Here is an 18,341-nt window from a genome sequence, read left to right as displayed (position 1 = left end):
GACAGCTGATCTAACTTGCTAATAATATTTATTAATTGATTGCTAATAATATTTGGCAATGTATTAAAAGAGCTCGGACTCAAGTTAGTCTTTTGAAAATATTATTTGCGAAAAAAAAAAAAAATCTTTGAACGCGCGCTAATCTTAGTTCAAACTCAGTAGTTCATTTGAATCAGTTTTGGTATATTTTAGTGTATTTTGTTTTCTTCAATAGTATATTCGGTAAGTCAACTTGCAACCCCTCTTAACGCTTACACCGAGCTATCTATTAACCATATTTAACACATATATTACATATTATTAAAGCAGAGAAATAATTTATTAATTATACTGCACTAAAATTGTATATACAAAAATACATTTATAAATACTAGAGTAAATACAGAAAAAGTGTGGCCGTCCGTAATAATGGATACGCTATATTTTGTTAGCATATCCATGAATTTGGCTTGCGTTCACACTGAGTCTGCTTTTCACTTACACCGCGTTCGGTTGGACGGGGACGCTCGCTCCTCGAAATAAATAAATAATTTTAAGATAGCATTTAAAACGAATATAGTTGGTTAACAGTGAAGCTACAGTAACATTAGAAGTGTGCATATGAAATTTGTGGTATTTGAGTTAATTTTGCAATTGTGATTTTATACGTCTGCGTCCCTCTCTCTATCTATCTATCCCTCTCTTACACAAACAACGTAATACAACAAATGCTATTATTATTATTTTTATTTAATTCACGAAATTCTCAGTGAGAAGAGTGTTTGCATAATCTTCGTACACAAAAACACACACACCCATACACACAGCTAAAAGTTGATTGCTTAAATAAATGCTGCCATAAAAGTAGCGTCGTCCCCGGGCAGAGCAGAATAAAACAAATCATTGAATTGCGCTGCTAATAAATGAAATGCAAGTGAAAATGCAAATGCAAATCAATTGAAAAGGCGCAAATAAAGCAATAACTGGCTGCTGTTGGCGACAAAAGTGAAAACTAATTGAAATTGAAAGCGGTTGCATTGGAATAGCAAATTAACACATTTCGGATTTGGCAGACGATAAAAGCAAATTTACTGTGGTGCAAAATGTCAAACACTGAAGACAGCGAGCTGGACCCGCAAATTCAGGTAAGAAAAATGCACGTGTCTTCCTTCCACCTCTCGCTCAATCGACAAACATGGTGTCAGGCAGTGACAGGCGCATACGGGGCTCAGCTGTAGTTGCCTTGGCTAGTTATTTGTTATTGTTTTCGCAATACTACGAGTAGACTATCTTTGTGTGTGTCGGAACGAGTGAGTGCTCTCTTTGTTTACGTGTATGTCTCTCCCACTCGCACTCTCTTTGTGCATAAGTGTAGTATTAATTAGTTTGACAGTTGTCAAAGGCTATCGCAGGAAGGTGGCGTTAGTTTTTGCAATGCGCTTTGCGTTTTACATTTTACATTTCTCGTTTGACTTTCGCATGTGCCTTGTTTACGCTTGGCTTAACCAACAAAAATCAATTTCCATGGCATTTTTTGCCTGGCAATTAAACAAATTGCGCGCTTCCTTTAATGAAACTGTTAAATATTCATGGGAACTGCTGTTTCTCTTGTTGTGGTATTTACCGTTTAGTAAGACAGCTGTCCCAACCGACAACTTCCTGTCTCAATGTATGAGATGCTTGTCTCGCTCTCTCACCCACACATTCACATTGTCCATGTCCTTGTCAAGTGTTTCTGTCTTGTTGCCTCTTCCAAGTAATTGCACTTTATGATCCGTTCTCCTTGTGCGTAATTTCGAACTTACATTCATACATATGGGCAATTCTCAAAGAAAGGTAAACCACGACCGAAAAAAAAAATCTTCACATTCATCGTATTTTTTTGTATAATGTCATAAAGAAATATCCAAATTTTCATAATACAATGGATCCGTAGCATATCTCCGTTGTTTTTATAAAAAAATTTGCCTGCAAACTGAAAAAATGTAATTTTTTCACTTTTAGCTCCTTTTGTATGCATTTTTATGTTTTATTATTTCACAAAGAAAACATATGATATGTTTGCTCTTTTTCTACCAAATCTCTAAATAGCAATCCAATAATAAGATAAAAATGCAAAGTGAGCGAAAAATGTTCAATTAACTGTTTATTTTTATTTTGCTTCTTATCTATGTTCAAATCGTACGTTCGCCACCAAAAACTTCATTTTATTGTAATTGCTTCGCATTAAGTGCAAGTAGGTGAATGAAACTTCTCGTGTTAAGTGATTTTGGTATATATATTAAAAATATAAAAAATCGTTGGGGTTACTCAAACCAATCTTTTTTTATTGATTGTCAAAGTAGCGTACGTTCGCGACCTTACCTATAAGCATATGTCGATTTTTACTAGCGTCGCATGGATTTAAAAAAAAAAATTTTTTTTTTGTTTTTGTTTTTGAAAACTATGTCGTTTGCAGTTACTTATTACTTGTTAGTTATTACTTATTATTTATTACATATTTTTCTTGCTATTAATAAATTTCAGTACAAATTTCATATTTAATAAAAATTTATTTTTTGCTTTTAAATGTTATTAGACACATTAAATTGAGTTTGTTTTGTTTGTTTGTTTTGTTTTATGAAATATGAAGTTATTAATAAAAAAGTTGTGGTAAAATAAAAATTTTATTAATAAAACAACATGGAAAAATCGTACGTTCGCGACCGTACGTTCGCGACCGGAACTTAATTAAATTAAAAATAAATAAATGGAGATATTTTCTTGGGAGTAGACTTAATAGAAAGCTACATGATTCTACTTTAAAAGTAAAGTTATTTCTTTAAAATATTCCGTCTCAATTCGCAGAGTTTTGCATTTTACTGTATTAAGCCAAAGTCGACTTCCATTTTGCGTACGTTCGCGACCGCATGTTTTTTGACAATATTTTGAAAATTAAAAATCGATAAGCCCCATAATTTACACTAACCAAAGAGCTAAACAAATGCTATCGAAGAGTAAAAAAAAAGTTTCAGGAAACGTTTGTTTTCGATTTTATTTTTCTAATTTATCTCGTACGAACGTACGTTCGCGACTTTGAGAAATGCCCATATTCAATTTACACACTCACGTTGGCGTCTCTTTCTATTGCTGTACGTGCATGTGGCCAAATCCCAACTTAAGTGCAGTTGAGTATTCAGTACGGCTTAGGTAGTGTGTGAGAGCGAGAAAGGGAGACCACTGTAAATCGCATTGGAATTCGTGGAATGGCAATGTCAGGCATACTATTAATGTTTGGGAAATGCCAAAACGCCGACGCAAGCAGATGAAAACAAATACAAATACGCAAATTTTGCCTAAAGCGAATAAATACTAACACACAAAAGAATTTGTGTGTTGATTTTGTTCTCTCCGATTTCAAGAGCCTCGTGCGCAGTTTGCATAAATTAAGTTCGACTTGGCTTTGCTTTGCTTTGTTTCATTTTATTTGTCAGCTGTTACTTTGTCAATATTTCAAAAGAGTCAGCAGAAATTCGATTCGTATTTTGTAGAAATTGAAGTAAAAAATTAATTTAAAAATACAAATTTTAATCATAATCCATCAAAACTTCGTAGAAGTCTTTTCTATTAAATACCAGACAGTCTATTATTATTTTCCCACCCGGCCTCAATTTGTTTATTTTTAAACACACAGCCAAGTAGGAGAGCACAAAATGAAAAGAAGATAGCAACAAAAGTCCCACGCTGAGTAACAACATTAACAAAAATTTGACGTTGCGGGCATGTGATTCGATTGGAATGCTCGATATGGCGGTGTATAGACTTTTGATACTCCTATAAACATTATAGTATAAACATACATACGTATGCACATTGTATTTTTCGCAAAAGTTCTCTCCATAAACACAATTGAAAACCCGTTTGCCAATGTGCATGATATAATACTCGAATATGTTCATAAATATTTATTTATATCTCTTTTTTTTGTTGTGCTTGCTGCTGATGGATTTTCTATGTTTTATGCACCACTTCCTCTTATTAAGAAAAAACAAGCGGCTGTTTATTATTATTTTTTTCTTTCACCAAGTTCGGTTTGTTTATCAATGAAATTTTTAGCGCGTGCAATTTTGTTGCTCGTTGTCTTATCACGCAATTTGAGAGGGAGACGGAGCGAAACAAAGATAGATGTTTAGATCTAGAAGTACTATACTATATATCAGCAAAGATAGAAAGCAAAGACACTCGAGTGACGTCTGCTCGCGCTTGCGTACGACAAAAGAAAGCCAACGACGAAAAAAAGCTTAAAGTCCTCAGCGATTTAGACAGCTGTTTCAATTGTTGTTATTTGCGCTCAACTCAATTTGTATTTTTGTTTTTGTTTTTTTTTTAAGTCTGCCACCCACCCGACACCGCCTCCCACACGCGCCATGGAAAGCTTAGTCATTTCTGTAGGGGAGTTTTTTTCTTTCTTCTTTCTTCGTATCGATGGAATTAAAAACTTTCGTCATGGGTTGTATAATTAGTTGGCACTTATCGATGACACGTTAACTGTTAATACACATGTCTGGGCGATATGGAGAAACATTAACCTTTCGCCGTATATCGATTGTACTTCGAGGAATTTTTTTATTTTTATATTTTTTTGTGTGTCGCCTTGATATTAATCAAATTTCATTATCATATGCCATTTGAGATTTAAGTCCCTCCTAATTATCAACGTTACCGTACTGTGTTACCTTGTGCCACTTGATAATTTGGATGCCAAAACAAACAATATACACGTCTGAGATTATGCTAATGACTAATTAAACGAGAAACGATATACGATATTTGCGAACAGAGCGATGAGACGCCATATAGAGAACCTAACCGACTTCTATGAATCACCAAAGCGCCTGACATGTCATATAGCTATAGATGGGAGCTTATGAAATGCACTTATAAGGTGTACTAATGACTCAAGTAGTATGGTATAACTGTATAATTAATTACTAAACAAAATAAGAAATAAACATGACGTACTCTTTGTGCTTTGTATAAATTTCCCTACCCAGGTATTGCGTTGTTAAATCAATCGCAAGCATGTCTCAGATACTGCAGTTGTGCATCTTATCTGTCTTATCTTGCAGTGCAAAAATAAAAATTAAAAAAAAAATTCCCATTTGGCAGCGGTGGGATTCGAACCCACGCCTCCGAGGAGACTGGTGCCTTAAACCAGCGCCTTAGACCGCTCGGCCACGCTACCAGTTGGTTGATCTCCGGCCAGAAATATTTCTTATGCTTTCATCGTCACTCGTTGAGGGTTATGCTATTTATAAAGGCTGAAGTGTAACTGTCGGACAATTGTAGGAAGTTTATTTATTTTAAGAGTTGAACCTTTTGAAAATATTTACATAAAGCAACAATATTGTTGTGCACTTGCAACAATAACAGTGACAGAGAAAGGGAGAGAGAGAGACTCCCACACGCAGCTGTTTTTTTTTTATTTTTATATCGCAGTCGCACCATCCGCGATTGCATCTTGCGAAGCTGCAAGTTGAGCGAGCGGATGCCATTGTCTTTTATTCTCACTTAACTCGCCGCAATTTACGAATTTCATCACCAAACAGTTGATTGAACTGCAGATTCAACTACATTCACATCTTGCTCAGTTAAGTGTATCCACACTTCGTTGTAACGAGGTTACTTTCTATTTCAATTTCGTAGTCTGTTGTCAAAGCGCAAATGGTTTGTAGTTTTTCGTTTTGTTTTTGACGCCGTCTTTTCAACAAGCCCCCGAGGTGCCATCATCATTATCGTCATTCAGCATCATCATTATTGCCGTGAATAGCGCCGCCTCTTCAATGATGCATAACAGAAACAGAAATCTGTGGCAAAAGTCGGCAACATTTTGCCGCCGGTTACCGCACTCAATTTGCATTTACTGTTTTGTATAATTTGCCTTAATTAATTAATTTTATATTGCCATAAGCAATGCTCCAAACAATTTGGTTACGTAGATTTTGCTCTCGTCATTGTTTGGTATTATATTTTTTTTTAATGATATTCGCGGTTTGACAATAGCAGCAAATATCTTGCTAAATGCCAAGTAGTTATTTCCGCTCTTTCAATTACGTTATTGCCCGTTTTACCAGTCCCCCAATATTATCTATCACGCTCATATATATTCACGGAGTGTGCTCACCCTCTAAGTATATCAGGAATAATCTTATCAAATCAACAGTATCAATAGCTGACTGATGCATTTCAAAAGCAGTTCCAAGTTCAATGTGATTGTAAACAGTTGGTAGTAATCGTTGTTAAATTGTTATTGACAATGCATAAATATTGTGTCATTTTATGCGAAGGTTCTTTATAAGAAATTCTAACTGAACTAGCAACTAGAATTTTTCCATTCATTTCGAATCAATATTAATAAAGAAACATCTTCAAATGAAATTGATGTAGAAATAGATTTAACGATAAATAAATGCATTCGAAATAAAGTAATTTATAAAAATGTGTTGTAAAGTAGGAAGTTCTAAGAATGAATAAATAAATAAATAATATCCAAAAGTGCTTTGAACTTAAGCAGCAAAAGGTTCAAAGCTCAAATACTGCTCCAAATTTAATGAAAATTGTGTTTAATTACCCAAATTCAAATCGCCTTGGGACAGTAATTAATAAACATCAAAAGCTAGCTTTAAATGAAAGCAAAGAACATTCTCAGATTATTGACTTTATCCAGCTCAACTCAGTTGACCTTTCCCATGCTCATAAGATACAATTTCTTTTACCCCATGCTAGCGATGAAAAGGAAAAACAAAATCTTGACTAATTTCTTCTATTTGACTTCTGAAAGCCAAAGCTAGCATGATTCATATCAAGCGGAGATTTGGCTTCTGATGTTCCCTCTCTCTTTTTTTTTGGATGGTATGTTCGTTATTCATTATCGGATTTTTCTCATCTCTTTCTTTCTGTTTTGCATTGTTGACATAACTTTTGGTCTCTTTTCTTTTGTGGGTTAGAGTTTTGGGCTAATTAAAATTGTTTCGGTCAATTGCGTTTCAGTCAAGCTACGCTGCGTTGTTGTTTCTCATTTATTTTATGCTTTTTTTGGGCGGCGTGGCATACTCTTTTTTTTTTCTTCACGTTTTTTTTTTTTTTTTCTTTATATAACAACACTTTCGCAGCGCGCACTCAGCAACGACAACACTTGTGCTAGTTTAGTTTCAGCTATAAGCACGCAGCCCTCCTCCCCCCCTCGCTTAACCTTCTCAACCCGCCGCCCAGCCTCAGGCGTAGCGACTTTCTATTAGCCAAATCCGCGTTAATTGCCTGTCCCCAATACATGAGAAGAACACTATGCAAACATGCTGAGATATCTATGCCACTTTCTGCTGATTATGACGCAAATGAGAACGCATTGAGTTGAATGTCCTTTGATCACTACACTCTACACGTGCCACCTGACTTCCTGTTTGATGTTGCTAAAAACAAATCGATGAATAAGGTTTCCATTACGGCTGGCTCGCATTTCCCATTTGGCAAATGTTGACGCAGTCACGGGTGGGAGGACATACGAGGCCACCACAAGTAGGTCAGGTCAGGTTAGGCTGGGGAAGGCATTCGTTTGGGCCAGGACATCACGCCATACGATTTCGCTTGGGCTGGCGTCATTGCGACTATCTCAGGGTGTGTCCTCAAACGGGTTCACGGTGAAGCAAACTAATAAGCTAATGATATGTGCTCAGTTTAAATAAAAGGGAACACGATAATATTTGTTATAAATGTGACTATCGCTTGCAAAACTCTTTCTCTCAGTTCACCGACAGCTGTTAGATAAAGTTGAAATGACTTGAAGCTAAGCTTTCATTTCCTGCATAATTATCTTCTAACTTAAGAGTGCTTAAACTATTCGCACAGTTGTTGGCTTAAACACTCCAGCAACTGCCACTTTCACTTACCCACTTCCTTGTCACTTCTCCCTTTGGCTTTGCAAACATAAAAAAGGACATGCCAATTCCGCATTAAGTTTGAAAAGTTGTCCAGCTTGACAGCCAGCATTAAATGCTCAAGTTGGCATAACTTTGTTTAGTACCAAGCAACTGCCTATCATCGTTTTATACAACATGGCAAAAATTAACGTCATCATCAGCTTTATCGCTGGGGTTTTTGTCAAAAGGGCGCCCATTTGTCTGTGTGCGTGCGATGGGCAATACGTCATCTTGAAAACATACTCTAGGAAATTTAGACTCGCCTTAGTTGTGGTTGTAACCTTTTCCATTTGATTTATATAGTCTGTGACTCAGGTTGAGCTGCGTTGCCCTTTACCGAAACACACCTTTCAAGCTCTTCGACGAATGCAAAAAAAAAAAAAAGTAAAAAAAAACGTCAGCACATCGCGTGATTGGGCAACGTTTCATTGCCGGCTTTGCGTTTAGTTGGGGGTCTATATCATGTGATTTTGACCCTGTTTATGCAAAACGATTTCACATCAACGCAAAAAGAGAAGAAGTTTAAAAATCAACAAATCAATATATCAACTTGCTTGTCGGATGAAATCATTCTAGTTTTTTAAGCAGACTTTGGATAATAAACTCAATTGTTGAAGAATAATTTTGTGTAGCTTTAATAATAAATTTTACTACCAGTCAGATAACAAAAATATCCCCCTTCTGTCGAGATATTTTGTCAATTTATTGCGCACGTCATGAATTTGCTTTTGTATTGTATATTTCCATATTTTGTATCCACTTCATGTTTGCTATTGAACATGAGGCATAATATAATAAGTAAATAAATATATATTTTCGAGTCGTCATTCCAACATACAATTTACCTTCAATAAATAATTGCTGGTTTCTTTGGAGATAATCAAATATTTTCTCTACTTCATATCCAGACGTAAGTACAGCCTTTTGTGTGTGAGGTTTTTTTATTTACAATTCAATTGCATTGTAATAAATAATTTTACGATGTCAAAAGCGTCCGTCAATCTTCATTGACTGCGGCTCATTGAACTGAGGGATGAATACACTACACGTAAATATATTTAATATGCTGATCGAATGTACCATGTGCACACTTAAGAGGTCTTTGGCTTTTTTAGGGCCACTGCGCAGTGTGCACGGTGCAGAGCATTAATTAGTGCACTGTCTCTGCCGCCAGGGGGCGTGATTGTGCCAACTTGTTTATAACTGTTGTTAGTTTTTCGCTTGTTTTTTGCTTTGTTTTTTTTGGTGCATATCGCTCGTGAAAATAGTTGGGCAATAGACATGGAAAGCCAAATGCGATGCAATGAAAAACTTTTAATTAACAAGCACTTTGCTAGTCAAATGCCAGCAGAGGCCACAAGCTTTAGCTGTGCGCTTCCTTTGTGCGATGCGATCCGATGCCCGATGCCAGATGCCAGCGAATTCCAGGAAAGTTCAACTCTTGAAATTTCTGCAACGGCAGCGACGTATATGAAACTGGTTTTTAGGGGCCAGCCAAAAGGTAAACTCAACACAACACAAAACCGGTCTCAGGCAGTCAGCAAAGCAGCCGGCGATTCGTCTCGGCCTTTAAATCAATCAGCCTCCAGAGTCGCCCTGCGACGACCTGCTTCATTCCAAGTGTATGTAGAGAGGTTTTCGTATATATACTTCTACTGAAATGTATGTGTGTATATCCGGTATGTAAAGAAATGCCCTGCGACCACGATAAAAATCAAACTGGGACAAGCTCCATAAAAGCTATTATAATAAAACAACATGCATTACATACATTCCTATGCCCAGCATATCGTAGTAGTATATCTGTATGTATCAGACAAAATTCAGATAAAATGAAATAAATATGATAATTAAAACCGGTTTTTTTTTCGACCACAACAAACCAAAACAAAACCCATAACCGCATGCAGTTCAGCGATCCATGACAATGGGCGGAGTTGTTACACGCCCGCATTTTCCCTTAACACTCTATTGAACAGGAAATTTATGCCAAAAAAAAAGGAATAAGATAATACAAGTCACATCCTGTGCACTTGTGGTTTTCTTAACATTTTGAATCCCCATGGCAAAAAAAAATTGCAAAGGGAAGTTGATTGATCACTTGCAACACCTGTAGCGAAATGAGTATCCCTAATTTGAAGTGGAAGTATACATTATATCCTGATTATACAAAACGCATATGTTTGAAAGATTATGTGTTATGTGGTGCAAGTGTTTACATCAAACTAAAATCATTCAAACATCAGTTTAGACGTAAAAGTGTAAACAAACACAAAACGAAAGAAGAATATTGAAGGAAAAAGAAGCAAATCAACCAAATTTGACTAATTTAATAAATAATATGGCCTGGGTGCACTAAAAAGTACTGGCTGCACTTTCGGAATCTTTCATCACAATTTCTTACAGCTACGAATGAGAAAGATTCGAGGAAAGGTTACACTTCCCAGAAAGTTTTAATAATTCGGCCAGTGTAAACAGGTTATAAAGTTCCAGCAAAACCTGTAGCCAGATGAATATCCCTAAATTGAAGTACTGAAAATATCGTTCAGCATTTCACGGGGTTGTTTGTTAATTACGCTTTGTGGCTGCTATTTTTGTGATGTTAGTGTGGCGTTCAGCGTTGAGTTGCGGACGCGAGAACAATTTGAAATTTATGTGTAGCGGGTTCGAGTTCCGGGTCGGCCGAAATTTATTATAAAATGTGTATTTTTAAAAAATAATAAATTATGTTGCTATTTGCCCTTAGGTTTGCTTTGGAATTCGCTGCTCAAAAAGCAATTTCATGTTCACATAGGGCTAGAGCAAAAACCGTTTCATATCATCACCCTGGAGTGTACGCGTCACTTCATTAATCTAGCGTTGCCCTCCTGTGGACTTATTAACTGACAGATTTTGCTATTTTTTTTAAACATTATTAATTATTTAAGATATTAATTAATCTTAAGCAAAGTTTGGAATTTAAACTTATGAATTATTAACCATTGTTTAACAATTCAAAAGCCGCATTCTTTTGCTTATCGAAAATTTAAAATGGATTTTGTCAATCAGTTCTGAAATGTATTTTTATAGTTAAATCAATCAAACACTTTGCTTTTAATTTAACAGTTTAATCGCTCAACGTTTTATTTTCTATATACACGCCTTAAATGCTATACTTAAAATGTGTTCTGATTTACAATTAAATTTTAGGATGAAAAAATGCATTGACGAAAAAAATACAACAAAATATCGATAGTCTATAAACTAACAGTGACTATTTGTGGGTTGGGGCAGCATTACAACTTTGCTGCAGTTCTTTTTGGGGACTCTGAAGGCTTCTATAGCTAAGTACATTTGCACTTCCCCGTGAGGATTTAGACAAACTCGTAGCCAATGCCAAACTGGAAACCATTCAAAACCTTGTCAGTGTTTTGCCGGCGCACAGGTACACAGTAGTTCAACTCGATGCGAGCACGTTCCGCCAGCTTTACAGCAATTCCCATGCCGTAGGCGCTGCGCATGTTGTCTGCACAATAAAAAGAGATAAATACAGTTAAGAGAAGCACTTTGAAAGTCAGTAAAGTAGAATTACCTGTGTTAAAACTGTTGCTGTTGCCCATATTATAGAAGAAATGCATTCTAAAATGACTAGCGAGTCCCTTAAAGACGCCGGCAAACGGCAGCGGAGTCCACAGATGTGCGCCAGTGCACCAGAAAGTCTGGGCACCGATGGGAGTGCCATCGACAACTGGTCCAGCGCCGCCATATTTAAAGCCTCGCAGCGTCAAAGGTCCGCCACAGTAGAACAAATTGTTAATGGGCAGTATTGTGGTCTTTTTGGTCTCCTTCATGACGCCGACACGGCCACAGAATTGTGCCACCAATCCCGCAAATAGCGGCACATTCACTTCGCCATGGGCTGTGCTGCTGGTGTATGAAATGTTTCCACCCAGTCCGCAATATTCGTTGACTGACTTCAATAGAACGCCCTTTGTGGGGAATACGTTGCTGTCGCGATTGTCAAAGATCACCGAGTACCGCAAAAGTGAAGCCAACTTTGGTCCACAATGATCACGTATGGCGATGGGCACGGATTTGTTCAACAAACTCACGTCCCTAATGGAGTTCTCATACTGCAGCGAGTGTGTGAGCTGCAAGTGAGGGAAACAATTACCATTAATAACTGACAATTACCATAAAAAATAATGCACTCTTTACTCACATCCACGCCCAGCATTGTGTGTGCACTCAAGTCCACCAAATAGCCCAAGTTAGTGGTCTGAAACGAGCTTATGTCATATCGATCCGTTTGCCGGAACACGCTGAAGGACATTCTGTAAAGCCAAGAAACATTGAATGTGCTCTTTATCTTCTTCAATGAATAACAAACTTACTCTGGTCGATTCTCACGGAATCGTGTATGGAAAAAGGGCTTCCAGAACTTCAGTTGCAGATCATTGGCTCTGGTGCTGCTGTAGCTGCCCTGCAGCGAGATGCTTTCACCGCGACCAAGCACATTCGGTATGGTCAGCTCTGTGCGGAGCGAACCTTCGTTCTGGCCAATTTCAGTGCCCGCCGAACCCATAATCCTCGAGTATTCGTTGCCCTTGAGTGTTATTTCATAGCCTTGGGGCGTGGCATCTGCACCACGACTGATATCAATATGTACGCTCACATCCTTGAAGATGCCCAGTTCATGCAGATATGATTTGGCCGCCATTGCTTCGATCATCATGTCCTGAAAATTGTCAGCCTTAAAGAGGCCATCGGCTGCCCGCAATACGTAATCATTGTGAGTCCTCAGCAAGCCATTCACATTGACTCGATCAACTCGTGCTCCAATTTTGCTCAGATCGTATTTACTGTTTGGATCCTTGGGCGGTGTTTGTGACATTTTGTGTTCGTTATCGTTGGGTGGGGCAGGTTGTGTAGTTTAGATGATGTGTTAGTCGATTAGCAATAACTGTAAATGTGTAAAGCAGAAATATAAATTAATACATTTTTTTGTTGTTTACTCTCTGTATTTCCAGATTGAACTGGAGAATCTCAATAGTGCTACAGATGAGATTAATAAACTGGAAATCGAATTGGAGGTAAGTTTATCTAAAAGCGTGTAAGCTTAACTCTCGCTTATTGTCTTGTATCTCTTTTAACAGGAGGCTAACTCAACATTTCGCATACTTTTAAACGAGTCCACGCGGCGCCTAAAACTCTCCTCGAAGAAGTTGGGCAACTGCATAGAGAAGGCGCGTCCCTACTATGATTCGCTGGACAAGGCTCGCGAAGCGCAAATCGAGTGCCAGCAGGCAGCAGTCAAATTTCAGCGCGCCAATGGTGAGTGCGAGTGCAAAACGAATTTTAAAGCCAAGCTAAATGGATTGTTAATCAATTTTACAGAGATCCATGCCGCAGCCAAGGAGACAGTAGCGTTGGCCGAGCAGCGTTTCATGTCCAACTCACACGAATGGCAATTCGACAATGCCTGGCAGGAGATGTTGAATCATGCCACCCAAAAAAGTGATGGACGCAGAGAAACAGAAAGCCGATTGTCATGCCGAACATCAACGACGCACACGCCTCTTTCATGCTGCCGAACAGAAGCTACAGCAGCTGGAAGATCGCTTCAGGCGCAGCATCAACAAGTCGCGTCCCTATTTCGAGGAGAAGCAGGTCTGCCAGGACCAACTACAGACACAAAAGAACCGCATACAGGAGCTGCAACAGCAGGTGGGATGTGCCAAGTCGACATATTCCACAGCGCTGCGAAATCTCGAACGCATCAGCGAAGACATACACAGACAGCGAGGCGATTATCCAACGTTAAGCGCCTCTCCGCCACCGCCCGGAACGCGAGAGCCCGGCGTGGGTGCTGAACTGAATACACCCACCTCCAGTGCGTTGCCATCGCTGCCCGACTTCCAGCTGGAGCTGGAGAAATGCGACTATCCATCGATAGCAGGCAGCCAAATGTCACTCGGCGCCACACTTGTCACACAGTCCTCCACGGTGGAAACCGAGGATGAGGCCGAGGATGACAATGTCTGCGACTACGATGAGTCCACCACATTGGGCAATGATCTCCGCGGCATCGTTGACGAACGCCAGCTGGAGGCGTTGCGACAAAAGGTTAAGATCTTGGCAGTGCGTCCCATTGAGGGAGGCGACGGGCAGCAGCAGAATGATGTGTGGGAACACGAATTGAAGGCCACTGTCGACAAGTTGGATCATCTGATGATGCTTAAGGAAGCGGCCAAGCATCAGCAAACCGAGCGCGCAAAATCCACAGAACTACGACCTGTTTCACTGGGCGCCGAGGCGCTGAAACGACACACTGATGTCGACGATGTGGATGCCAGGGATGTGATCATCAAGATCACTGCACCCGCCACCTCAGTTGCCCACAGCCTGCCCGTTACGCCACAGCACCAGGCCAGCGGTGCGGCGACTTCCATAAAGAAGCTGCAACAACAGTTGGCTCCGCTGCCATCGGTGAATGTTTCCATGCGCGAGTTGCCGTTACTGGCGAGACTCTCGAATGAGTTGCTCGATCGGAGCAGTGCTGCCATGGGCAGCGTACGTCGCCAACTGAGACGTCGCTCCCTCGAATAGCAGCAGCAAATGCTTCAACAGCATCAGCAAGGATGGTCGAAAAAGAACTCAGAAGTGGGGTCGCGTATATCAAATTCTAAGTTTGTTTATATTAAATGAATTGTATTGTAAATCGTGAGAAGTGAATGCTGCATTTAAGTTCACACTGAATATTAAGTACACAATGCCTACATAAATGCAAAAGCAAACAAAATATATAATATATATAGCATACATCTATTTTCGTATATAAACGTATCGTAATTGTTGACTTATATTGAGTGTCCCGTGTAACTGTTTTTTCAAATTGTTAATATTACTCCTACACCTTATATCGTATGTCATCATCATATATGTGATTTCTTATAACGAAAAATTGTAATTTGTGCGCGAATTGCAAATAAACAGGCACTATTTCAATAATCAGCTTTAAGTTAATGTTTAATTATAAAATAAACAACTACAAAATGCCACTTACTAATTAAAGATTAATGAATGGGCACATGCACTAAATAGTTTAGCCTAAAATACCACATAATTCAACAATCGGCACTTGTGTGTGAAAATGAAAATCAAATGAAAAAATGAATAAAAAACGAATTCAATTAGCCATTTAAGTGAAATTCTCAAATATTCGAAACGAGGTGAGATGATAAGCTACATGTTATAGTGCAAAACAAGCAAACAAGTATTTCTGCATAGTTAAAATACAATATGAAATTTGAAAATAAAACTATACATTTTAATTCATTCGAAAAGCGACTTTTAATGGGAGTATTTTTAAAGCTGGTGGATTTAAGAGAGCTTTAAGGCATTTTAAACTAACAGTATTGTCATTAAGGTTTAAACTTGAACTCTATGATAATTAATGATTTTTGGCCACTTGAAAATGCAATTAACGGTCGATTCTGATGCAACTTGGGCGCCTAAAAATTAAAGTATGATGTCATTTTCCGACTGCAGTTTGACACCACAAATCTATTAATGAAAACAAAATTTGGCCCGCAAAAGCTCGAAAATTATGTAAGCCGCTGCTGGCTCCCAGCTGTCTTACCTGGTTTATGTTATTGCTTTGTTTACCACACGCGGCGCTTTTATAAAACTTTGAATTGTGCTACGAATTGTTACAAAATATAAACAAACTAAGCGGCACTGCAGCAGGCCAAGATTTTTAACAAATTTCTTGTGACTTGAAAACACACGCGTGCGGCATCAACTAAGCAGTGTGACCGCAAGCTCAATTAAGGAATATACCACGTCTAGCTTGGTAACACTTTATTAGTGAGCGCTCGATTTGAATTGTTCTTAATTTTTATTTAATTGAGTAAAGTAGGCAGCGTCTAATATAATTTGTTTATCGAATATCAATAATGAAAATCTAATCAGATCTGCATTACAATATACTTCATTTGAATTCGCAATACAGATAGATGGCTTTAATAATTAGCGCAGCTGGTCACACCAACTAGCGATGAATGAATTCCAATAAGCATTGTTTGTCACGCACGAGTCAGGGTTGGGATTCTAAATTTGAAAATTAAACACGATATAAATGCATTACTAATCTAGTAACCTAGTTTATTGTTTAAATCCAACTTTACTCAGCTTTTAGTAAATAATTGGGGATGGGCACAATGCGATTGGTTAATACGGCGTTTTCATATTTTTACAGCCAACAATAAACCCGCTGAACGATGAGTTGGGATTTATTTAAAAATAGTTTGTTTGCTTACTTTGGTGCATTTAATACCATTTGACTGCAATTTTCGCATAATATCAAGCGCTTGTTGCTTTTTCGCATTTGCCACAGCATCGCCTGGACTTTCAATTGTTTCATGGGTTTTACGACGCTTTACTTCGACACCGCAGGCACGCAGTTTATTGAGTATTTGTTGGGTGTCACCATGGTTGGACACATTCGATACTGGTACGGTAACCATTGGCAATGGTGCTGGTGTGTTTTTTGTTGCTATGTTATCCGGTATCAATCCTTCGCTGTCATTCCTCTGTGATGATGCTGCGGGTAGATCAAGGCTGCTGCGAGGTTTGCCCTGTTGTTGATTTGTTAGAATGGTTCGCCTTGGCGTTGAGTGCCTTCCACGCTTGGCTAATGTGGGCGACAGCTCCGGAGGCTGTTGTTGGGGCCTTTTCGCATCTTTATCTCTATGTGCTTCATTCGAGGCCTGAAAGCGTGTGCGAACTTTCGACACATTCTCTTTGGTATTGGCAGGTGATTGCTTTGCTTTGCTTGGCGGTGACTTTACTGAGTCATCTGAATACCAGCGGGGATCCTCAAGTTCCGCTTCCCAGTCTATTTTGCAGTCGTTTTTGCGAATGGCTTGTGGCTCATAAATAAAGAGCTAAATAGGAAATAATGCAGTTACTTGCCATTTGCATGTGTTAATTTCACACTCACCTCCTGTTGGCCATTAACTAGTCTTGTCTCTCGCTTATCCTCGTCGTAATCCAATTCATTGATTGACGACACAATGTGCTTGACGCCAATGCACTTGGTGAGATGTGACTGGAACGCCTCCAGGGACAGAAAGTGATGTTGGCAGGAACGGCACAGCAATATAAGACGCCTTTGCTGATCGTAGAGAATATCGCCGAAGCGCACAAGACGCAGCGATTTAAATTTGCGAGATCCGTTCATTTGTCTATTAATTGATGGCTGACAATTATCAGATAAATTAATGCCAACTTTGCTTTTGCTACTGTTATCGATTCTAGAGTGCTTCGCTGCAGAGATTTGTAATCAATGCGTTGCCTTCTTTCATTATTAAGTGGTTTCTTTCAGACTTTAGTAGACGTCTATTTTGGAGGCAAAATACGCAAAAATGTGACTTAAATCATTTGTTATCGTAAATGAAATGTTAAGCTACAAATTTTGTAAGCATTCTTACCGAAACGTCTAAGCATCAGCGTCGTCTATAAATGCATGATAGCTCCCTTGTAATAATTTTTAGAAAATGTTCTTCCCAATGTTTTCAAAATGTAGTAAACTTCTGTTTTCGTCTCGGTCGGTTTACTTATTTAACTGTGGAGGCATGCTGATTATAAAGATGAAGCATAATCGACAAGTCGCTTGTTGTATCGATATTTTTGCATTTTTGCAAACATCACTTTTTTGGCAGTTGGGAATAAAAATACATCTTTTTAGGCAAAAAAAAAGCGCAGCACAGATTTGTGAGCAATTTCAAACATTAAAATGTGTAATAAAAAGTGTAGTTTTTTATATTTGCCTTAAGTTTTTTTGGTTTTCCATAAATAGAAGTTTTTTTCAAGGATAAATTATGGCAGTGAGAGTTTGAAGAGCTGAAAATAAACTGGTCACATTGAAGACAGGGATGGTCGACAGATTCTATCAGTGCTGTAAAATGTTACGGGAGAAGGGTTGAGAAACTCATTTAATTGGCGCGCATTCAAAATGAATCTGTGTGTTGGCTTAAATCTCTATGTATTATTTTTATCGTTGTAGAATTTTTTCCAATTGAATTTTATAGTGTGTAAGCGTGTTTGTTTGTTTGTATGTTTTTTTGTACGAATCGGATTTGGTAAACGTTTGTCCTGCGCTGCTATTGCTATTGATTAACGCCCATGCAATTGAAATTAAATCGCTCGCAAATGATTCGTACACTTTATAGTCTAACAGACATAAAAACAAAAAAAAAAGAAAAAATAAACAAAAAGCGATTGCAAATGCCGCACCATTTGTTTGCAATTTTTTCCAGCAGACTCTTGTTATACAAACACATGTACAACGAAATGAGAACATTGTCTGATTTTGATTCCCTGACTCTGACGCTGAACAACGCCGCGGCGTAACAAAAAAATCCT

At 38.3% G+C, this 18,341-nt stretch overlaps 3 protein-coding genes and 1 non-coding gene across 5 annotated transcripts; 1 reads left to right on the top strand and 3 right to left on the bottom strand.

The window, feature by feature from the left end:
* The first annotated feature begins 463 nt into the window (after window positions 1-463).
* Window positions 464-15,259, top strand: LOC132789449 (SH3 domain-binding protein 5 homolog). Its single transcript, XM_060797477.1, is given in 6 exon segments — window positions 464-612; window positions 750-1,124; window positions 12,944-13,006; window positions 13,070-13,247; window positions 13,311-13,426; window positions 13,428-15,259. Coding segments are annotated over 5 exon segments (1,494 nt in total). The 5' UTR covers window positions 464-612; window positions 750-1,082; the 3' UTR covers window positions 14,523-15,259.
* On the bottom strand, window positions 5,122-5,203 carry Trnal-aag (transfer RNA leucine (anticodon AAG)). Its single transcript has one exon. It is a non-coding gene; the product is annotated as a tRNA-Leu (tRNA).
* LOC132789450 (SAM50-like protein CG7639) lies at window positions 11,032-15,729 on the bottom strand. The gene is made up of 5 exons (XM_060797478.1): window positions 15,556-15,729; window positions 12,308-12,876; window positions 12,136-12,247; window positions 11,506-12,064; window positions 11,032-11,439 (listed from the first exon to the last, which is right to left on the bottom strand). The coding sequence occupies exons 2-5, from the start codon at window positions 12,805-12,807 to the stop codon at window positions 11,288-11,290; spliced, it is 1,323 nt and encodes a 440-aa protein (XP_060653461.1). The 5' UTR covers window positions 12,808-12,876; window positions 15,556-15,729; the 3' UTR covers window positions 11,032-11,287.
* Window positions 15,730-16,050: 321 nt separating this feature from the next.
* LOC132792626 (uncharacterized) lies at window positions 16,051-17,693 on the bottom strand. 2 transcript variants are annotated; one of them, XM_060802061.1, is made up of 3 exons: window positions 17,408-17,693; window positions 16,918-17,347; window positions 16,051-16,861 (listed from the first exon to the last, which is right to left on the bottom strand). In XM_060802061.1, exons 2-3 carry the CDS (start codon window positions 17,155-17,157, stop codon window positions 16,208-16,210), a joined length of 894 nt encoding a protein of 297 aa, XP_060658044.1. In that variant the 5' UTR covers window positions 17,158-17,347; window positions 17,408-17,693; the 3' UTR covers window positions 16,051-16,207. The 2 variants fall into 2 exon arrangements, with proteins under 2 accessions (XP_060658044.1, XP_060658043.1); XM_060802060.1 differs by having other exon boundaries at window positions 16,918-17,315.
* Window positions 17,694-18,341: the final 648 nt, after the last annotated feature.

Source organism: Drosophila nasuta, chromosome 3 (assembly GCF_023558535.2).
Source record: "Drosophila nasuta strain 15112-1781.00 chromosome 3, ASM2355853v1, whole genome shotgun sequence".
In the NCBI taxonomy this organism is placed as follows: Eukaryota; Metazoa; Arthropoda; class Insecta; order Diptera; family Drosophilidae; genus Drosophila; species Drosophila nasuta.
This window is presented reverse-complemented; position numbering and strand designations above follow the sequence as displayed.